Source organism: Sitophilus oryzae, unplaced genomic scaffold (genome assembly GCF_002938485.1).
Source record: "Sitophilus oryzae breed Bouriz unplaced genomic scaffold, Soryzae_2.0 scaffold_306_pilon_pilon, whole genome shotgun sequence".
NCBI classification, from domain to species: domain Eukaryota; kingdom Metazoa; phylum Arthropoda; class Insecta; order Coleoptera; family Curculionidae; genus Sitophilus; species Sitophilus oryzae.
Window position 1 is genome coordinate 1,376,567 of NW_022146870.1, and position 24,656 is coordinate 1,401,222.

At 31.9% G+C, this 24,656-nt stretch overlaps 1 protein-coding gene across 1 annotated transcript; it reads left to right on the forward strand.

The window, feature by feature from the left end:
• The first annotated feature begins 778 nt into the window (after window positions 1-778).
• Window positions 779-24,480, forward strand: LOC115884622 (atlastin-like). Its single transcript, XM_030903260.1, is given in 12 exon segments — window positions 779-928; window positions 1,222-1,442; window positions 1,609-1,758; window positions 1,816-1,971; window positions 3,213-3,501; window positions 6,679-6,863; window positions 8,186-8,282; window positions 8,285-8,406; window positions 10,845-11,059; window positions 16,091-16,157; window positions 19,778-19,944; window positions 22,525-24,480. Coding segments are annotated over 11 exon segments (1,686 nt in total). The 5' UTR covers window positions 779-870; the 3' UTR covers window positions 19,904-19,944; window positions 22,525-24,480.
• The last annotated feature ends 176 nt before the right edge of the window (window positions 24,481-24,656 follow it).

The following is a 24,656-nucleotide window of genomic DNA, read 5'->3' on the forward strand; positions in this document are numbered from 1 at the left end:
ATATCGATATTAAAAATGGTATCGATGTTTTATCGAGAGCTGCAGATGTTTATTATAAACTTTAATTTTACTGTATATATCAGTATTTCTACTCTTTTTGTGTAATGAATACTAAATAATTCTTGTTACAGTTGGGGATTGAACCTTTGGTGTTTTGACTGTTTTGTTGTACTTTAAAACACTGAACAGTGTTCAAAAGTAAAGTGCTTTATTTTGCTACTAAGTAAATTTCTAACGTATTTACTTACGTATATAGAATGTTTACCAAAGTTTAACAAAAAAAATAATTTTTATGATACAGGGTGTTTCATAATAAGAATAAGTGCGACAATAATATGTGATAACAAGATGATTTTTAAGATAAACAAAAGTACCGTATGATCGAGAAAAAACGGCGTCAGCGATGGCTATGAAATGAAGATCGCTGTCATTTTATATGTAAAATTATATGGGGAATGTCATCGATGTCCATTTCAATACCTAGTATAGTTAGGATTTCAGGACATTTCTTGTATTTTTAACATTTTTTTTGTTGAATTTCATGCTTTGTAATATGTATAAAGTAAATTTTTATTTTTGTTAACGTCAATTTTGTGTGTGCAATAAAATTTTATAGATGTAACAATTTTTTTGAACATTTATAACGCTTTACTATATTAGTTTATATATTTTTTTAATATTTCGAAAAAAAGTAAGAAAACTATCGATAAAGTTATCGATACCGTCGCCCGTCCCTATACCAGAACTCAATTTTCCCCCCACTCCTCCACTACTAGTTGTCAAATTAATTTTCTGTTTGTGAGAAGGTGAAGTTCAACAAATTATTAAGAGTAAAAAATCTGTTCGAATAATTAGAACAAAAAGATCGTCATGAGCGAATTGAGGAAACGCGGAAAGTCCGAATTAAACAACGAGTCTTTCGTGGAAGGTAAGAGTTTTAGGGCAAAAATAAACAGCAATTAACATGTGTGTGATCTACTACCATCAAAAAATTTGTACCTTTGTGACCCTCCACGATTACGACTATTTATACATTACTGTAGCTAATTCATTTATTAATAATTTACAACGCATTACAGTGCGCCAGAAAAATATGTATTGGTCGCTATTCCAAAGGTTTTTGAACGTGTACAAGGTTATATATTTTTTTTTGTGTCATATATTGTATGAACATAATAAGTAGGACATTTTTTTCAGTTTTAAGTTCCTTCTCTGTTTTAGATTTGTCCGACATCGGGGACACATTGAGCACACCACAAGCAGTACCGATAATTTTGGCCAATAACGATCATAGTTTCAAGCTTGACGAAGAAGCCCTAAAAAAAGTTTTATTAAAAGACGAACTCAAAGACCGATACGTTGTAGTTGTGTCAGTGGCTGGAGCTTTTAGACATGGAAAATCATTTTTACTTGATTTCTTTCTTCGTTACATGAATTCAAAGGTAAATACAAATCCGTGCATAATAATTTTTATTGTTCCAATCGAGTTTAATGTAACCATTTATTCATTTTGGTTTATTACTGATTTGATTGTGCTGAAAGTAATTGGTTTTTTAATTATGGGTGTTTTTTTTATGTATTAAGTTAAATAAGTGATTAATTTTTTAGTATGTTCAAAAACAAAATATATCCGATTGGATAGGATCGGAAGATGCTCCATTAACCGGTTTTTCGTGGAAGGGGGGTTCTGAAAGGGATACCACTGGTATTTTGATGTGGTCTGAGGTGTTCCTAACCGAGCTTGCCACAGGAGAGAAGGTAAATTAGTTCAAACGCACCAAGCAATTATTATGATCGATTTAAAATTTATTGTAGGTTGCTATAATTCTGTTGGATACCCAAGGGACATGGGACAGTAAAAGTACAGTAAAAGAATGTGCTACAATTTTTGCATTAAGTACAATGATCAGTTCTGTGCAAATTTATAATTTGTCCACTAATATACAGGAGGATGATTTGCAGCATTTACAGGTAGGTATAGTGAATTTAATATTGATTATTATAATTTTTTATTTATTTTAACTTTCTATAATAATGCACAATAATTTTTAAATGTATTTTTTTTTGTTATGGTTAAATAATACACCTTTGTTCAGTGAATGGATAAAATAAAACCAATTTTTCTCTTGATTGCACTGCAAATTAAGCATATCTAACGATTTTTATAGTTGAATAAGTTTGTTGTAATCTTGGTATTTTATTTGTTTGAAGTTTTAATTTATTATAATCATATATTTTATAATTTTTACTTAAAATATGTCAGTACTTGAATAAAATATATTATGCTCTAAAATTTAATTGAAATATAAAATAATCTTGTTATCTATTGATTTAATTATTGATTAAATTAGTTCTTAACGTGTATCACTTATATGGAATATTTTTTATTAAATTAGTACATACTTAATTCTTGGTTTTATAATAATATGGGTTTTTGAACTAGATTAAAAACTATTGAAATTATTTTATAGATAACAACTAAAATCAGAGTCTTATATAATCAGAGATAATAACAATCTCAATAAAATCAATAAAATAATAACAATCAATAAAATCAGAGATAATAACAATCTGGTGTTTTACTACATAATTTAAACTTAGTGATTTTTATTATAAAATCAAATTACTGTAAGATCGAAAAAATTGATGATAATTTTGGTGAGGTCAATCTATAGACGTTTTTTTTTCGATTCTTCAACTACACCATTTAAAAATATTTTTTACTCAATATCAAAATAAATTTCAACCTTCAATAAAGAAGAGAACGGACCAAGTAATGACATCCAAGGCTTGACCTCGCCAAAATTATCATCGATTTTTATTCCCTAGCCGTCCTCGATGGCGTTTTTTTTTTTGATCATATGGTATATCTTTAAAATTAAGAAAAGCGTGGCATTGAGGGTACAGTCTCGCTGTTAAATGTATAAATTTGTAATATTCAGATAGGTTATTGTTTTTATTGTTGTGCATTGTTCTTTGCACTCTGATGGCTATACATGGTACTTTCAATGAGTGACGTCACACACGCCGTTGTTCTGAATTTGAAATGTTAGATTTAGATTTTTTTTCCTTTTAAATTTGAGATAAAATTGGAAAAAATAAGGGTAAACATAAAATTGTATAAAGATTGATTATTCGTAATAAAAAGAAAATGGTAAAATATTATTTAGGATAAAGAATTCTACACTGGATTTTTTCTCGTTTTCTTATAGCTTTTTACGGAATACGGCCGATTGGCTTTGGCCGATTCCGGCAAGACGCCCTTCCAACGTCTCCAGTTCTTGGTGAGGGACTGGCGATTCCCTTACGAAGCTCCATATGGTGCTGTGGGAGGTCAACAGATACTGACCAATCGGCTGGAGGTCAGCGACAATCAGCATCCCGAGCTGCAATCGCTCAGGAGGCACATCAGGGCTTGCTTTTCCGAGATCGCCTGTTTTCTGATGCCCCATCCAGGGAATAAGGTGGCCACGAGCCCTACGTTTGACGGCAGACTGTCAGGTGAGGCCATCAGAGTTGCCACAAGCTACACAATTGTGTATTTTGCTACACATTTGCTACCATGATTGCACAGCTACACCACAATCGCCTGTGCTACACATTTTGAGAATTTACATATTTCTTATAAAAAATAATACCAAAACCGTAAATCAGCTGACATAAGCTGTTTTTTTTTGCTTTTGAGTTATCTAAGTTACATTAAAAGAGGCCGCAAGTAAACTTTAAATTTTGAACCGACAAATATCATTTTCCGTCATCTTCAGGTGTTCAGTAAAATGTCAGAGTATGAACTGGATCGTGAATTAAGGACCTTAATTGGTCGAGTCAAAAACGGTAAATAGACAGGATCAAAGAGACAGGATTGTTTAATTCCTTAAATAATACGTAACACCTCTGATAACACGTACTTTGGTTAGGTTTGCTCAATTACGTCATCGTTACGTCACACTTCCACGCCACTCGTAGGCATACGTGAATAATATTCAATTCCTATTTCACTTCCTCCCATATCAGCAAGAACTGCAGTTTATATGGACAAATTTGGCCGATTAAACAGTCCTGAATTGTTTACAATTTTTAAAGAGACTAACCGGTCTAATTTGACCATAAAATCGTTAGTTTCGTTTTCGTCTTTTCGTGACATCAATTTTGACGTAGTTGCGGGGGGATGAATATATTGACATGATATTGACGTATACAAACGAGTGGAAGTGAGACTCGTAATCATGCTTTAAAATTTGGCGAACGTACGTCTTTTTCTTGGTCTCATTGGATAGTTTACAATTATTGGTCATGGATGGCTACACAATGCTACACATTTTTATGGTCAAGTTCTACACAATCAAAAATTTTCTTGTGGCAACCCTGGAGGCCATATATATTACCATTTTGATGTAGATTGTTTACATGATCTGCAGGGTTGGGTAGGTCGAAAATTTTATATTTTCTACCGTATTTTCTACACGTAGAAAATTAATTTTCTACATTTTTTACATGTCCAGACGTAGAAAATTAGGTTTGTATATTGTAAACCGTTCTTTGGGTTTATATTTATTTCAAATACTTCAGTTACAACGATTAGTGCAAGAAATAAACTAATAACGATATCTCTAATTGTTATTTATTATTTAACAAAGGGATAGTATATAGTATGTCAAAAAAAACTTAACTATTAACTTCCATACATGGGCGCCGGAAGAATGAAATTTAGGGGGGGGCAAGGTAAAAATGAATAAAAAATTGACATTTTTGGTAATTATTGGGAAAACTGGAAATCATCCGATTTTCACCAAAATTGGTATACACCCTATTTTGAAGTTGTAGATTACGAATTTGAACGTTACGAATCTTTTTTCTTGGCGGTCTCTTACCGTTTTTGAGAAAAACGGAAAATAATTTCAATATCGAATTTTTCTTAATTTCTCATATGTTTAAGGTTTTCTAGCACATATTTTGTTAGGTATTCAATAATCAATAATGTTTTTGCTCTTTTCTGTTACTTTTTTAACCAATTCTATGCATAATAGAGGAAAATTTGTTAAAATAAATTTGTAAACAATCTGAAAATGTTAGATTATGGCTTTGTTCGGGTTCTTGTTATTACCGATTCTGAACCGTCCAAGAACTCTGCAGCGCATGCGCAAATGAAGTAATGTCTTCATATTTCCTTCTGCGCATACACATCACAGTTCTAGGACGGTTCAGAATCGGTAATAAGAGAAACCCGAAGTAAGTTTATGTCTTTCTGGCATTTAAAGCAACGTTGCCAATGTTAAACCTAAATTTAGCGTGTTTTTTTCGCTCATTCTGGAATTACGAAAGGCGGTCGCCAGAAGAACGGCTCCTTCCCATAACTGCTATTTTACCAACGAGATCTGACTATTTATACCCACGAAGTTGCACGAAAAAGTTTTGATTGCATTGGTTACAACTTCCATGCAGAGGGTGTTAATCTTTTGTTGTTATATTATTAGATTAACTAAGAAAAGATTAACCTCCTCCGCAAAGAAGTTAAAACCAATGCAATCAAAACTTTTCCGCGTAATTTTGTGGATATTGGTGTATATTTAATTATTGTTGATCTCATAATAGGTAATTTATTTAAAATCCGTAATCACCCGAAAAAATAGAAGATATGGCAACGTTGTAAATTTTCAAATTTCTAGATTAGGTCTAGAATAAATTTGTCTCTCTTATTACATAGGAGAGAGAAAGAAGGATATATCAAATGTCAAACTTCCATCTGGTCTCAATTTTCTTTGCTATTTTGTTAAGAAAAGTGTTTTTCAGTAAAATGTTGGACACTTTTCTATCCCCAATCAAGTGTGGCTTTTAGATAAACTATAATATAATGAAAATATAGTGAAATTATTACTTTATAGGGCCGAAATAAAGAAAAATTCAATGTTGAAATAATTTTCCGTTTTTCTAAAAAACGGTAAGAGACCGCCAAGAAAAAAATAGATTCGTAATCTGCGACCTCAAAATAGTGTGTATACCAATTTTGGTGAAAACCGGACGATTTCCAGTTTTCCCAATAATTACCACATTTTTTATTATTTTACAGGTAACACCTAACAATTTCATAATAATGATTATTTTTTTTACAGATGGATGTAAGAAGATAGCTTTTATTTTTATTGTTTCAGTGATCCAGGGGGGGGGGCAAATGCCCCCTCTTGCCCCCCCTGTCCGGCGCCCATGCTTCCATATTATTTTAAATTAATATGTACAATGGGAGGATGCGTGACAGTGATTGTTGTGTCATTATAACTCACAGGCATATCGTATTTTCTCTCATCTTCTGTTTGGGCAGTTTGGTTGTTTATAAAAACTCAAATTATAAAACGACCTAGGTTTTTGTATCGTTTATCGCGTATAATGTTGGGTTTAGTCAATATAAATCAATATTTAAATTTTTAATATGGAAAAAAAATTAGTTTTAGTTGCCCTAGCTTTGTCGTAGCTGAGGGTTTGAGATGCAGCTCGAAATTTGTGTAGGTAATAATTCATAATTTTCTGGTTCTGGATAAATGATGAACTCTTCTTGACTGATTCTGGAATAGATATTTTCAAATAGACAAATATGGCGGTTTAAAATTAATTTTCTAGGCGTCGTTACCCAACCCTGGTGTAAATATCTTTAAACGGGTTAGAATTTTTCTTTTTTTTTTACAGAAATCGATCAAGAATTCAAGGACAACCTGAGGATTTTAGTACCAATGCTGTTGGCGCCGGAAAATCTGGTTTTGAAGAAGATCAACGGGGAGAAGGTGAAGGTGCGCGATTTCGTGCAGTACTGCAAGTCGTACATGCAGATCTACGAGGGGAACGAGTTGCCCGAACCCAAGTCTATGTTGGTGGTAAGTCATTTTTTTCACGCCCCTGTATTATAGGTACGCTGTTTCTAGTGTTAACGGAAATATTTTAATAATTATATTACACAAAATAATATAAAAGTATTCGAAAAACAACAAAGTTTATTTAAGGTGTATTAAAGAGTATAAAAGATAAGACATTAATTCGTTAATAAAGTACATAAATTTTCCTATGTAATGTACCTTATATTTTAAAATCGAATCTATTAAAAAACTTTGAATCATTTTTGGTATTTCGGTGGGCGTAAGAGATAGATATATTTATAAAATTCTATAAGTAATTATTTTTAAATAGCAATGTGATATTACCTAATATCTATTAGTTCAATTAGAATATTATTATTCTATATACTTGAAAGTTTATTTTCAATTGTTAAACTGAAAACAAATAATCATTTTAATCTTAATGCATGTGTATTTCTTAAAAATTAGATCTTGTTTCTTTTTTTTGAAAGGACAATCCTTATCAATTAACTTTTTTTTTAATATTTAAGCTTATAAAACCGTGCGTAAACAATTGATTTATTTATCTTAATTAAAGTTTTTAAGCATAGACTGCGTTCAAGGCAAGATTAGTTGTCATATTGCTGAATGCAGCTAAAAAAATATTTTAATCGAATAGCAATTTTTTATGGCTTTTTTAAGAGTTATTTTATGATTGATTAGCGGTTTGCAATGTATATGCTTACATTATTTTTTTTTTTTCAATTTAATAACGCCTAAGTATAGTCTATTAAATAACTTTGAATTTTGGCCGTTATTTTTCACCAACATGGCAAATATAAAATCCCTCTGTCAAAAAAGTTACTAATCAGATAGGTAACTCTTTTTTAGTTTCGTGAAATAGAAAGGAAAATAATAAAACAAGTGACAGTTCTTTTCTTCTCTCAAAAATCGACACGAAATGTCATAATTGTCAAAAGTAAAATGTCATCAGCTTTTGACATTTCTAAATATCAGACAACAAAGAAAGATGCATGGCCGCAAGTTGCTAACCTAATAAAATTAACACTAGAAAATCCCGCGGGAACTGTCAAATTCAAAGTTATTCGTTTCACAGACTATAAATGTAACCTTTTTCTTTGTAAATGTATTTTTTATATAAAATTGCAAATATGTACCGATAATTTATAGGCAAAATGTATTTTTATATGGGCTTATCATATTGTCTCATTTTGGGTTGTTATTTCCTGGTTAACATGTATCGACAATTTGTTTTCAGCAGCGTCATCAATCAATTATCTTAAAATCCCCTAAAATGTATTGCCAACTTTGTGAATTGTTCCGTATGATAATTCTTGTCTCAGGCAACCGCGGAGGCGAACAATCTGGCAGCGGTGGCCGACGCCAAGGACGTCTACATCCAGCTGATGGAGGACGTGTGCGGCGGTGCCAAACCGTACTTAAAACGGAAGCTATCGAGACCGAACACAGGAAGGTCAAGGACAAGGCCATCGAACAATTCAACAAGAAGAAGAAGATGGGAGGGGACGAATTCAGTGCCATGTACAAGGACCAATTGGAAAAGGTATTTATAACGTCATTTATTATTAATATATTTTAAAATATTGTCAAATGTAGGGAAAAAATATTGAAAAATACCGTTTTTTATTAACGTTTTGAAATATTTTATTTGGAAAATATTTTTTGGTTTTACATTTTTTATGTACTTACGTAAATTTTTCACTCTACGATAATTTTCAAATTGTTGTCAACTTTTACAATATTTTGATTACTGAAGCCAACTCATAAAAAATGAAACTATTTAGGAAAATCTTTGTCTTTGGGGTAGGCAATCTTAATAGTTATTTTGAAGATGTTTCTTCTAGAGTCCTAAAAATCAATTAATTTCAGCGGTTCCCAAAATGTTCAAAGTTAAATAACTCGGTTACACAAGGTGGAGTTACACAAGGTTACCACAAGGTGGAGTAACCCCCCTTGCTGTGGAGCTTGGTGGTGGATGAACTACTAGATGAATTAACTCTAGCGGGAATACACTGCATTGGGTATGCAGATGACGTAGTCATGATCGCTCGGGGAAACATGAAGGCACCTTGTGTGATATTATCCAAAGAGGACTCCGTATCACTGAGAGATGGTGTAGGACTGTCGGGCTGAGTATCAACTCAGAAAAAACCGCGATAGTGCCATTCACCAGAAGGCGAAGTCTGAAAACCTTGAAAAGAATCCAACTAGATGGAAAGGAAATACTGCCAACACAGGAAGTTAAATACCTGGGAATAACCCTGGACAGTAAACTCCTGTGGAACAGGCATATTAAGAACACTACCAGCAAAGCCATAAAGGCTCTCATGATATGCAGAAGACTGGCCGGAAATAGATGGGGCTGCTTCCCTAACATTTTGCGCTGGATGTATACCATGATAGTAAGACCCATGATTACTTATGGAGCAGTTGCCTGGTACACAAAACTAGAGCAACGGACGGCAAGGCTAAACCTATGCAAAGTCCAGAGACTAACATGCGTTTGCATCACAGGAGCCATGAGAACCTGTCCAACAGCAGCAATGGAGGTCATTCTAGATCTAACACCACTGCACATTGTCATTGGTAGATATGCCAATGCGACATTGATTAGAATGGTCACTAACGGAATTAGTACTGGGAGAATTGTCAGATCAGGGGCTTGGAACACCCTCATAAAGGAAATACCACTCCTGCAACTCCCAGTGGACGATATGCTAAGAACGTACAACTTTGAGAAACATCTCCATGTAGTATTGAGCAATAAAAAGGATTGGAAGAGCGAAACGCTTGCCCAGCAGTTAAAAGACCATACCATAACTTGGTATACTGATGCTTCCAAAACCAATACGGGAACAGGGATCGGAGTGTTTGGGCCGAGAGCTAAATACTCCGAACCAATCGGCACTTACCCTAGTATCCTACAGGCAGAAATCTACGCTATCGAAAGATGCATACAACTTATCTTAGATAGGAACTATCGGAAACAAGAAATAGCCACCTTGTCTGATAGTCAAGCAGCGTTAAAAGCGATCAACTCAGTATCAATCCATTCGAAATTGGTCAAAGAATGCATAGAGAAGCTGAATAAATTAAGCAAAGAAAACAAAGTCCTCCTACACTGGGTGCCTGCTCACCAAGGGATAGAAGGCAATGAAAAAGCAAATAATCTAGCTAGGAAAGGAGCGAACACTCCACTAACTGGACCAGAACCGTTCTGTTTCCGCAACCTGAAATGGAAATCTTGCAATGGTCTAAGACACTCGAAGAAGTTTCTGAGGGCTTATGATCAAGAAAAATCACAGCTCTTCCTGGGTCTGAGTAAGAACAATCTTCGGATTGTCACGGGGTTTTTAACAGGACACTGTCTCCTCAATGGACACCTCAGTAGATTGAAACTAAGAAGAAACGGCGAATGCAGATTCTGTGGGAAAGATGGGGAAACACCAGTACACCTCATCACTGAGTGCGCCGAGACGACAACCATTCGTGCCATGAATTTTGGTACGACTGATATTGGAGATGGAGAACTACCCTCTATAAAACCGTCCCAGATACTGGCTTTTGTCAAAGCCCTGGGACTGTATGATGAGTTATGATTCAAGAAAGGGGGACACAATGGATCTGTAAGGTCGAAGTGATTAACCCCCCTCCCACTCATTCTAAATTCTAAAAAATTCTAACTCGGTTATTTTTAATTTACTTTAAAAATGGTAAAGAGAGAGAAAATATGTTTCTTTTGGCCAGATCTATCACCGCTTAAATTATCTGCACTTATTTCTATACTTTTTAAAAATGCTCTAAATTAACTACCATATTATATGCTCACAAAATTGAATTTCTATACAAATTGTCGTTCTCCTTGGAGCCTCCGTGTGTTGTATGAGAGGTGCTACCCTGTATCTCTGATTGCATCATGCTTTTTTAATGATCAATTTTCGTGAAAAACCTGGTAAATCTTCTTTTTTAACTTCTTTTTAGGACATCGAAGAGACGTTCCTCCAGTTCAAGTCCCACAACGAGAGCAAAATATCTTTCAAGTCGGCGCGAACGCCCGCGGTGTTTTTCGCGCTGGCCGTCTTCTTCTACGTCACGTCCGGCCTGTTCGGCCTTTTCGGCCTCTACTCCCTGGCCAACCTGTGCAATTTGGGCATGGCCGTGGCCTTCATCACCCTAATGGTGTGGTCCTACGTCAGGTAATTATACTATTTTTTATGTAATGCGATCGATAATAATTTATGTTGTAATAAAATTAATGAAAGCGTTTAATGTAGATGGATGCAAAGTTCAGCGGGGTTAACGGAATTTGCTTAATGATTGTTTTTCTATACGGGGTGTGTAGATAAATAAGTGTGAATAAAATACATACGGTGGGTAAAAAAAATAAGGAAGGTCTTATTTTGTATTTTAAATTTTACCATAAATCTATTTCGTTGTACGTGGTGTCCCAAATTCGAAAGTTGTCATTTGTATTTATTTCGCGAACTATAACAGACATGAAAGAGGTAAAATTATACCAAGGGCTGGCAAAGGTTAGTCTTGGGTCGAGATTTCCGTATGTAAGAAGAGTACAATGCGTTTATCATTTATATTATTTGTTTATTTATTAACGGGTCGTTGTAATTTTCCCTATAGCTTGTAAATTTTTAAGAACAAGTTAGAAACACTTGCACTTTTGGTAAAAATAAGTGGAATTGAGTTGGTGTTTGACAGTGGTCGCGCTATTAGAACTATGAATTCAAAAATCGATATCTCGAAATCCATTAGAAATAATTGATTGTAGTTTTTTTTTCAAAAACTTTCTTAATATTTCTGCTATATTTTCTGTGCAGGCAGTATGTGAAAATCTATACAGGGTGTTTCAAAACAAATGCGAAAAACTTTATGGGGTGATTCCTTGTTCAAAATAAAGGGTAGTTTGCTTTATAAACGTTGGGTCAAAAGTCAACCATTAGGGAGATATCGCGGTACAAAGATGGCGGGAAAATAATATTTTTATTTTTTATCTTGAAAACGAAAAGAGATAGACTAATGAAATTTTATAGAAGCATTACTGTTATGAAAGCACATTATCTGGTAATATTTTCACTTTTTTAAAATGAGTGGAAGGGGTTGAAATAAACTACCCCTATCATTCTTGTTAACGAAATTTAAAGAAAAATCTTATCAAACACATACAAAAAAACTAATTTGGATAGTTTAGTTTGTTTAGAAACTTTTTTATCTCTTGTGTTTTTTTGATAAAACTCACCGATTTGAAATTAAAAAATAAAATGTAAAGCATTACATGTCAGGACAAAAAACATTTTTAGATTAAGAAGTGATAATAACGATAATAATAATCATCTAGATAATAACGTATTGCAGTAGAGTAATATCAAATAAAATAATATTAGGAACATCCTAAAAAGTAACAGCGGCCGACTAGATTTTTTCCTAAAAAAATTACAGCAGCCCACTAGATTCTTATCAGAAAATGTTTTTGTCCTGACATGTAATGCTTTACATTTTATTTTTTAATTTCAAATCGGTGAGTTTTATCAAAAAAAAAAAATACAAGAGATAAAAAGTTTCTAAACAAACTAAACTATCCAAATTAATTTTTTGCATGTATTTGATAAGATTTTTCTTTAAATTTCGTTAACAAGAATTATAGGGGTAGTTTATTTCAACCCCTTCCACTCATTTTAAAAAAGTGAAAAAATTACCAGAAAGTGTGTCCCTAATGGTTGACTTTTGACCCAACGTTTATGAAGCAAACTACCCTTTATTTTGAACAAGGAATCACCCCCTGAAGTTTTTCGCATTTGTTTTGAAACACCCTGTATAAATAAAAAAGTTACACAATTGCTGAAAATTGCAATGCACTAAAAGTAAATAGATGTTTTTTTTTTAATTTTGAATGGAAAAACAAGCCTATCGATTTTTTCTTATTTAAACATCTTGTAAAAGATCCGAACTTCAAAATAAAAAAAAGTTTCAATATCTAAAGTAGTTCTTGAGTTATGGCGTGTTACGTGTTAAAGAGGAGTTGAGTTTTGAAATTATCGCGATTACTGACGTTTTCTCGTTATAAAAAATAGACACCCTAACGATATCCTTATAATTCCATTTAAGATGCTCAGAAACATCTGATGATTTTATCTAGTTATATTTTCGAAAATAAAAATAAGCGGTTTGCGATCGTGATTTTACTTTACTTGATAGAGCAAGGCGTACCGGAGAAATGTGGCCACGCCGCAACAGCACGCCGTCGCACAGTGGGCAAAAAATCCAGAAGTATGTTGCAAAAATTCTTTTTTTGTTCGATTTTATTCAAATTTGGTAAAAACATTCTATGCCCGTAGGCCGTGAATCCTGTTAGTTTTGGCTGACTTGAGAGTGGTTGGGAGTGGTGGAGGGATTCATAAAATCGAAAACCATCTTTTGACTAATACAGCTACCAAAATGCGGTAAGAATATTTTACATTTCACTAAATTTTACGATTTTTGGCAGAGACAAGATGAAACAGAGAAATATTGAGCAATTATTACTCCTCTGCCATATACAGGGTTTGTTTTATATATTAACATCCTCGGTATCTTTTTTATTCGACGTTTTCGAAAAAAGTGTCTTGAATAAAAGTTTAACGGTCTCGAATACATTTTTCAAAACAGTCTTCTTTGCATGTACAGGGTGCCTTAGAAATCCTGTATGTGGCCCAACTTTCTTATTTCAAATTAGTACCCATTTTTTTATTTGATTTTTATTTTCTCCTAAAAATCCTAACTACTGTTTTGTAGCATAGCCTATACCTAATTTGAAATAAGATAGTTGAACCACGCCCAGACTTTTTGAAGCACTTTGTATATGCGAAATAGACTTTTTTGGCAAATTTATTCAAAACCACTTTCATTTGAGACAGTTTTCGGAAATGTCAAATAAAAAACATAAAGGGGGTGACAATGTATAAAAGAAAACCCTAGTATACTAATCCAATCGAACTTTTATTCAAGATTGTTTGTCATTTGAATAAGTTGGGTTTCTAATAATACCAGGCAATATGTGAACAATATTTTATTATTATATTTTAAATAAGTAATAATATGCTGAGAATTAAACAATGACAATTTAGGAAATAATAGAACTTATACTTATTAAAAATATCTAAATTTTATTTTACCACCTACTATTTACTGATATTTTGTTTTATAACAGCTGGAAGCAATGGTCACGAAGTGCACATTTTTAAATCTGAAAGAAAAATCCATTTCATTTAATTTAAAAAATTAGGTAATAATTTGTCAATTTGTCAAAAAATGTCATTTGGCATTTATGACATACCTCTTCGGAAATCTTGAGAAAAGTTACGTCACTTTATATTTCAAGTTCTTCTCTAGCTCTAGCTACTATAACAATTAATTTATGACAATTATCCACATAAAGGATGTTACTATACACATACGCATGGAGGCTTACGCTTCCAATACATTTAATGTTGCGATTTTTTGCGATTTTTTTGACTTAACTTTTCTAAGATAGAATATATGCCACTATCAAAAAAAACCTTAAATGATTATGTTCTACTTTGACCTTTACCTAGTTTTTATCCAAAAAATCAAAATAAAAGATACTTTTTTACTTACCTTCACATTAAATTTACCCCAACCGGGAATCTACGTAAAACACGTTATGACAATTTTACAATAATTTTTGACAGTAAGCTAAGGTCGCCCATTCAATTGTTCTAATACTGTGTCACTTGAATGCAACGCCTACTATTTAAAAATTGTAGAAAAAGGCAGTTATTGGGCACAAATTAACTGAAAATGTAGGTTTTGCGCAAAGTTCGTTTTACAGCCCCTCGGAAGAGACCTGAATATGTTTTTTTGTTAGTTTTATGTGGTTTCCTCTTAACTAATATGTTTTCAATCTAATGTTATTGCCATAAATGCTAACTGTGGATGTTATTTTTTGCAACTTGGTTTGGACATATTGCCTACTGTGCGTCGCATTTCTCTCACTCCGACTTAATAAGATCCCTATGCGATTTTAGAATTTTTTTTAGAATTTAGAATGAGTGGGAGGGGGGTTAATCACTTCGACCTTACATATCCATTGTGTCCCCCTTTCTTGAATCATAACTCATCATACAGTCCCAGGGCTTTGACAAAAGCCAGTATCTGGGACGGTTTTATAGAGGGTAGTTCTCCATCTCCAATATCAGTCGTACCAAAATTCATGGCACGAATGGTTGTCGTCTCGGCGCACTCAGTGATGAGGTGTACTGGTGTTTCACCATCTTCCCCACAGAATCTGCATTCGCCGTTTCTTCTTAGTTTCAATCTACTGAGGTGTTCATTGATGAGACAGTGTCCTGTTAAAACCCGTGACAATCCGAAGATTGTTCTTACTCAGACCCAGGAAGATCTGTGATTTTTCTTGATCATAAGCCCTCAGAAACTTCTTCGAGTGTCTTAGACCATTGCAAGATTTCCATTCCAGGTTGCGGATGGAATCTTCCAAGTTCTTGAGTTCCGCCTTGAGTTGGTTACCACTTGGAAAGCAGAACGGTTCTGGTCCAGTTAGTGGAGTGTTCGCCCCTTTCCTAGCTAGATTATTTGCTTTTTCATTGCCTTCTATCCCTTGGTGAGCAGGCACCCAGTGTAGGAGGACTTTGTTTTCTTTGCCTAATTTATTCAGCTTCTCTAAGCATTCTTTGACCAATTTCGAATCGATTGATACTGAGTTGATCGCCTTTAACGCTGCTTGACTATCAGATAAGATGGCTATTTCTTGTGTCCGATAGTTCCTATCTAAGATAAGTTGTACGCATCTCTCGATAGCGTAGATTTCTGCCTGTAGGATACTAGGGCCCATTGGTTCGGAGTAATTAGCTCTCGGCCCAAACACTCCGATCCCTGTTCCCGTATTGGATTTGGAAGCATCAGTATACCAAGTTATGGTATGGTCTTTTAACTGATGGGCAAGCGTTTCGCTCTTCCAATCCTTCTTATTGCTCAATACTACATTGACATGTTTGTCAAAGTTGTACGTTCTTGGCATATCGTCCACTGGGAGTTGCAGGAGTGGTATGCGATTTACTTCCACATATGTAAATACCGACCCAAATAAGAGTTGCCAGCACGGTAGAAGGTATTCAGGATAAAAAAATCTGAATATGAATAAAGTTTTTTTTTCATTAATACTAAAATATTTAATGATATGTTATTTTTTTTAATTTCAGATATAGTGGAGAATTAAGAGAAGTGGGGGTAGCGATCGACGAAACTGCCAATTTTATTTGGGAAAATGTAAGTTTATTATTATTTTTGTACTAAACATTAACATAAATTAAAAATTAACTACATACGAAATTGAGGTTGAATAAATGATTAGTTTTTTTTTGTTGTTCCAAAACTAATACCACTAACACAGAGTATTTTCTCGTTTTTGTTTTAGCGGTCCTATTTTAAAAAGCGAAAACTAAGAAAACAGAGTATGTATCAAAAAATAATAATTAATCTGTGCATGCGGCTTTGCAAAAACACTTTTTAGCGTGTATTCTTTCTTATTTAATTTTTTGCAAAATTTAAAATTCGGATAATTTTTGTGGCAGAAATCAACAAATATACAGGTTGTCGCCATATATCATGAAATAAACACTGTATCACATCTGTAAGTGTCCTAATAACATTACATTTCAATCTATACTATATTTTGTACTTATTATATTCAGAAACATCCTGTATATTTGAATATATAATGACAAATGAAACAAAATCGACTTTTTTAATTTCAATGATATTTTTACGCTTGTAATATGAGTGAGACACACTTCGTAATTTTCTTTTTCCTATAAATTTTATCACGTGTATATTAAACACAGCTTATAATCTGGACATCTAAGTTATATATTATTTATTTCTTGGTTCGTGCTTATTTATACTACTTTTATATTGCTTATATTATTTCAAGTTTATTTCTATTTTTTGCATGTTCATTCTGAATATACAGGGTTGTTCATCACATACGACACGGAATATTGTGGCTAAACGATTAGATTTTTACAAATTGTAAGTTTTGGGTTCGTTGAAGAACTATTAGAGCTACAATTTAAAAATATTTTTACAAGATACAGAGTGTCCCAAATATGTAAAAAATATTATGGTTGTATTTTTTTAAATGGAACTCCTGTATATTATTGTATTTTTAGATTCTACGATTAAAATAAAGGTATATTTGATTAAGGTTTATCACACTTAAACTTTACCGTTATTGAAATATTTTCAATTTTATGAAATTGTAGTAAAAATATTAAGGCTTCATTTCTCCAAGGGTATCAAAGTTTTTAATACTGAATATTTACTAAAGATTATTTATTGATCAGATATTATGTTGCAATAATAAAAATTTTACTACCTTATACAGAGTGTCCAAAAATTTGAATTAAATAATTAGTAAAATTTTTTTATTATTGCAACACAATATCTGATCAATAAATAATCTTCAGTAAATATTCAGTTTTAAAAACTCTGATATCCTTGGAGAAATGAAGCCTTTAAATATTTACTGCAATTTCATAAAATTGAAAATATTTCAAAAACGGTAAAGTTTAAGTGTGATAAACCTTAATCAAATTTACCTTTATTTCAATCGTAGAGTCCAAAAATAGAATAATATACAGGGTGTTCCATTTAAAAAAATACAACTATAATATTTTTTACTTATTTGGGACACTCTGTATCTTGTAAAAATATTTTTAAATTGTAGCTCTAATAGTCCTTCGACGAACCCAAAACTTACAATTTGTAAAAAATCTAATAGTTTAGGTACAATACTCCGTGTCGTATGTGGTGAACTACCTTGTATATCGGGCGGTAGATTACTTACAACACAGTATTTTTTTTGCACCGTATTTTAAATTTTATTTAATATTTTATTTTTTCAGTCAGATTTTACGGCCTACGTTTTTTTTTTGGTATTTTTTAACGATGGGAACTATCGAATGAATTAGACTATCGAATGTTTAATGAATGAATGATTTCAACTATCGAACGGTTTTATTCGAATAAAATCATTCATTCATTTGTATACTAAAGCATATGTGACAACCTCGCCGTGCGACTAAATGGTTATCGTTGAGCCACGACTATCGAATGCTTTTGATAAATGAGATTTAGTATTCGTTTGATTTTTGTGTGCGTCAGTGCTTTATTAGTTCTTCCAAATTTTTATAACTTCACCTTATAAATACTGTGCCAATTTTGGGTTTATTAAAATATTTAAAATACTAAAATAGTAGTTTTTTTAATTGCCGATTGTGTGCATGTGCAGGTGTCAAAATTTTTCCGAAAATTTGTGTGATTTTCCGTAGCCCGATCTTTCAATTATTTTATTTTATATGGTATATATGGTCTATTTTTTAATGGGAAATTAATGGGAAAAAAAGTTAACGATGTTTGTATTTTGTTTATGCTAATTCTCTTACATGTAGTTTTTTGCGAAGAAATATTTCATTTATTTTTTAAAGTAAATGCCAGTAAAAGTAAATATAATTTTTAAACAGTAATATAAAGCACCTAATATAAATAATTTTGATTTCTAATTTTTTATTTATATTTTTCTTCCATTACATTGTATGCTTAGAAAATTAATAAATGTTTATATTTCATGATTTTAAAATTTGTTGTTAATATATCAAATTAGTTCTGTAATAATTATTATTATTTAATACACCAAACCAACGTTGCCCCCCAAAAAATTTAGAGACTATATTATTTTTAAATAGGATCTAATATAAATAATTTTGACATCTAATTTGTTGTTTATATTTTGCTACTACTTAAAAAAAATATTTATATTAAATGATTTTAAATTTTGTTGTTAATAGGTATAACAAATTATTACTGTTAGTATTATTTTTATTAAACCAGTCTTTGCTTAAAAACATTAAAAATAATTTTCCTACATCCAAAATAACAAGTATTATTGCAGTGTGACAACAGAATATTAATAAAAAAAAATGCTAAATATATAGACATACTATCCCTAACTAACTAAAGCCAAACAATAATATTCTTTGCTAATATCAACTAATACCAATATATGGCAACAGCGCCCTTCATAATGTACTTTCTGTGTAAATACTAGCACCTCAATAAAAAAAATAATGTGTCCTTATCTTTATATGACTCCGCAAAAAATCAAAGATGCCGGCTTCTTTCATAGCATTGCCACCGACCGCTGTCGGGTTTCTCGGAAGAAACCTTCGTCGCCGGGCGACAACTAAAATCCAGTTAATATTTTATTATAATCGATCCTGACGAATAAATGAATTTCATAAATGAATGAATTTTATAAATGAATGGTTTTGCTGCCGAATTACTAGAATACAATATTTCAAGGCAGATGACGCATCTATTCGATAATTTTTATTCGAATAGTTTTCAACGAATGTTTTTTTACGAACTATCGAATTATTCGAATGAATTGCAACTATCGAATGTTTCGATAGTATTCATTCGATACTTCCCACTACTAGCTATTTTTAATAATCCAGGGTAAATTTTATAAAATAAAATTTTACATCCGTTATATTTTAAACGATAGATTAAACCTGATGTTTATTCTGCTTTATGATTATGTATACAGTACGATCGAAAAATAAAACGGCAGCCAGTTGGCTTCGAATTGTCGAAAGTCATCGATTGTCATTCCCCAGCCTTCTTTGACGCTTTTTTTCGATCGTACGGCATAACGACACACAATAACTGTATGGTTCTCTGCTGAGCATAGGCTGCTTCACGACAATCCACTGTTATTCAGCCAAACGGTGATTACATAATCCTTATTTAGTATTCTGAGGAAATACTACACCATCACCATCTGTATTTATATTAAAAACCACTGAATATCATGGGGTATTTTTCAGCTAATGAAAACCGTCGTCCAAGGTTTCGTCGAGTCCGGTATGCAGCAAATGGCTGTCGAAGTAGCTGAGAGGACGGCCGTCAACGCCACGCGAATGGCCCTCAACGGCAAGAGCAAGTCGTCATGATTCCGACGGCGACAGCGTTGCCGTCCGCCGCTAGCTTCAAGGTCAGCGCCATCTCCACCGTTACATTTTATCATTATTCGAATAACTTGGGCAGCGTCGTGACTAGATTTTCGTGCCACAGACTAGAGATGAAACAATCTTTTCTCGAACTATTAAATTGATGATTCTGTGGTTATTGTTCGGAGAAATTACGGAAATGTTTTCTCTGATCTGTGGTTCCAATGAGACACATTGTATCAAAACGGTTTAAAGCGTTTCTATGAGTACAGCATGCATTTTTCTATTTATTTATTTCTAGTACAAGCTTAATGCATTAACCTATCCTTCCCTCAGTGTGAATACTATTTGTGCTTGCGCAAAACGATTTTAGACGGAATGCCTTAACTTGTAGCGGAATTTTGCGGCGTTGACAAGTTTGATAAAAATATGGGGCATTAAAGATTTTTGATCGAGATAGCATAAAAACCTTGAAATTAATGAAATCGGGACGCGTTAAATTGCTAATTTCGGAACGCACTTCAAAATTTTATAAACAATGTGAACTGATCTCAGACACTCCACAGAACTGAAAAGATAAATAATGATGACGTAACGTTGAACAAACGTTGTACAGACTATACAAATATCCTTAATATAAATAGGATATAGAAAAAATATCTTTTTCAATTCTTGAAAACTGAACTATACAGGGTGTGTTCTACGATGTTCTCTATGGGTATCTCGGAAACTACTGGAGATAGGGAGTCGGTTAAATGGGGAAAGAATTGCAGTTTTGTGAGGACAAACATATGCGCCTTATGGATTTTTGAAAAAGTTCATGGCTGACTAGAATATTTCGAAAAAAAAAACAGATTTCGGCTATTTTAAAAATTGTCCCTAATTCCGTTATAATCTATTTTCGACAAAAAGTTTTCAGATAAAAGTTGTAGATAATCACATCCTTAATGAGATTGTATCGTTCGTTTTTTCTAAAGCCTGTCATTTTTGACATATGACACAAACATATGTTTTTTTTAAATGGAAACCATAGTTGGCTATGACTTCATAAAAAGAGCCATTTTTTAAACTTTTCAGTAATATAGGCTATACTATGTTTTTTTTCTCGAAAAATTACTTAATTAACTTTTATCTGACAACTTTTTGTCTAAAATAGATTATAACGGAATTAGGGACAATTTTTGAAATAGCCGAAATTTGTTTTTTTTTTCGAAATATCTAGTAAGCCATGAACTTTTTCAAAAAGGCGAAAAGCGCATATTTATGATCCCACAAAACTACAATTCTTTCCCCATTTAACCGACTCTCTATCTCCAGTAGTTTCCGAGATACCCATAGAGAACATCGTAGAAAACTCACCCTGTATTATTAAGGTAATTTTTATAGAAAATATTTAGAGATCTTTTACTAATTTTAAATTTTAAGTCCCAACTGATCTATGATAGCAATAATACATTTGAGGTAATTTTGAAGAAAATTTGATTGACATCACCACGTTTCGTTAAACTTAGATCACCCTGTATAGAGTATAATGTCGCTTTTAGACCGTTTTGATAAAAAATATTCATGAATCTATTTCCCATGTCCCCCATTTTGAAAATTTACATCTACATTTTTTTCTCATAGATTTATAAGAAAAGGTGGGGGTATTCTTTTATAGTCATACTTTTATTTTTTTTACTAATACGTGTTATATTATTTTGTTTTGTGACGTCGTATTTATTTATACTTACTTTAATATACCAAATGACACCTGTCAGGAGGTTTGAAGTTTGCCAGTTAATGAATCTTGGCCAGTTATTGCAGGTCTTTTATTAAATAGATCTTTTACCTATAAAATATTATAGTGACTGCCCTGTTTTTTTATGTAAAATGGTATTGGGTTATACTTCTGTTTGATTTTTCATCTCCTTAAATCGGTTTTAAGTTATTTGTAACTAGTTTCACAATATAAAAAATCTCTATACTAAAATATCATTTATTTGTGATTAAACATATATTCTGAACAACGAGAGTATACAAATGACATCGACAGTTCTTGTCTGTCATTTTCACATGTATTTTCTGTAATTTTTTGGATGTCTGTCGAAATCTTCCCGAATTTGTCGGATAGACTATTTACTTACATTTTTACAGTGCCATCTATCTTGTATATTCCATCTACCCCCACCTTTACACTACGTTGGCTTTTTTTAAATTATAAAAATCTATTGGAATTCAAATCATAAAACATTTAAAGTTTTATGATCAAGCTGGGTTTATATGTTTTGACAGGTAAACAATGTATTTCTGCATAAGATGGTCTGTCTGATCATAAAACTTTTTGATCACGCCGTACATAAACGTGGGCAAGCAATTTGAACACATAAGGGAAACAGTTTTTTTCGTGTGTCTTCAATTTCTTAAACACGCTGTACAGGGTGTCCCAAATTCGGGAGCGACTAGTCAGATCTAGGAAACAATATAATATCGCAATTTTATGTCGCTCTATTTGTATGATACCTACTGGTAATCCTCGAATTTGGGACAGCCCGTATAATACAGGCGGTGTACATTTCTAAAATAAAAGAAACTCTCTTAATATAAGGCTCGTTTTTTAATGTGTATAATCAACTTGATTTCAGGAACACAGTCCTCGTTGTACAGCTGTTGTATATACATATATGTAGGTGACTTTAACCATGTTTTTATCCATTATACTTTATGTGATATACATTAGCAATGTTGGTATAATATTAGTTTTTTTTTATTTATTTTTATTATTGTTACTACACACGTTTTTTTAAAAAAAAGGTTATTTGTTATTTTTTATACTACTAAACCACTAACGCAAATAAAACAACACAGATTTTACGTGTAAATTTTTTGTGTTTTTTTCTTTAAATTTGGATTGGACATTTTTTTCAAAATAAATTTTAAAGTGTTGTGATATGATCGCTTCCATTTTGATGCAGTTTATCTTAAGATCGGTTCAAACAGAAAATTTAATTGAATAAAAATAATATTGCTTAGTTATTTTTGGGTAAAAAATTTCAGTATAATATACAGGTTGAGTCAACAATAAAGTTCATTATCTCGTTTATTTTGGGAATTATGAAAAAATGTTACCTACAAAAGTTATAGGGAAGATTAAGATACACGATTTAAAATTATTTTTGAGCATACAGGGTGCTTCGTAAAGTGTGACGGATATAAGATTTTTTTAAATTTTCTTTCGATTCTGAGTGATATTCTATATTTTTTTTGTATATAATGTTACACATCTAAATTTAGTATTTTTTTTTAATTTTTCAATTTAAAAAAAAATGTTAAATTTCAGTATGTTAAAAAATTGTGGTACTATCATTTGTAAAGTGGGAGTACTCAAATTTGGTAGGAACGTTTTATAGAGATGAAGAAAAAGGTATTTGTAAAGATATTTGAGTTTTTACAGGGCGGTCAAAATACATTTATGAATTCCGACTATTTAAAATGATAAAATCTTAATTTTTTTAAACGACACCCTATATATTATTAGTTTTTCTGATATATTTTTAAAACCCTTCAACTTTTATTAAGTATGTTATATACCTATTTTTAATAGTTTGCGATTTTTTATAATTCTACACAAAATCTGCATTTTTGTTATTTTTATTTAATTTTTTTTCTGTTTGAACCAATACTTAACCGAATTTTTTGTCTTGTGAACTGTTTTAGGCCATATATTTGTATGTTTAGCGTTGTTATCGTTCGAGATTTGCCAAAAATGTACCTGATGATTTTTGTTCACTTTTTGTCTTGTCTCACTTTTTTATACCACCAGACTGTTCTAAAAATTTCTATTATATTTTTTATTACATTCTATAGTGCTAAGCATTTTTTAGTTTTTTTTTCGTAAACTTGCACGTTATTTTTGCCAAAACATTATAGTAATTTTTTTATAAAAAACGTTCAACACTGAAAATCATATTTATATTTTGGTTGTTCTCTCATATAATTTTTAACTCTGCATAATTCAGGAAAAAGGTAATTCTATACAACCGAGAAAAAAAAAACGGCGTCAGAGTTGGCTTTGAAATGAATAGTTTGCTGTCACTTTGTAAGTAAAATTATATAGTGAACGTTATTGATTGTCATTTCCAAGCCAACTTGTGTTTTTTATGATTTTCGCTTAGCGAATTTTTCAGAATAGATTCTATATTTATTTTATTTTTTACTTTAATAATTTAATTAGCTTTTTTAATTGTTTCTTTCAGTGCTTGTTTTTTTTTAAATAATTACTAACATTGCAACCATTTTTAACACCTAAGTGCCTTTGAAAATTTTTATATTTCTGTTTGATCAAAAACCAGAAAATTTTCTGTTTAAACCACCCTATATATTTTATACAATTCATGGCAATTTTCAACATTTTTTGAATCACTTATTTGTAAAAAAAATATCACATTTTTTTAGTTTCTTTAGTTCAAAATTGTTTGTTTATATGTATCAAAACGTAACGTATATATAAAATAATAATAGTTAGAAATTATTAGGGCAAGTTTATATTTAACTAACTGTAGAAAAACAGGTGTTAAAGTATGTGTATATTTGTAAATTATAAAAAAATCAAATATTTGTATGTTAAAAAATTATTCTAAGAATATAGATAGGATTTTTTTGGCTAGTTTAAAACAGTTTTTTGTTATGTATTCGTGTTCAATGTTATCGAAGAATTTTTGGTGTTTTAATGCTCAATTATTGTTGTTTTGGTTGAATGTTGCAAAAAAATGTACAT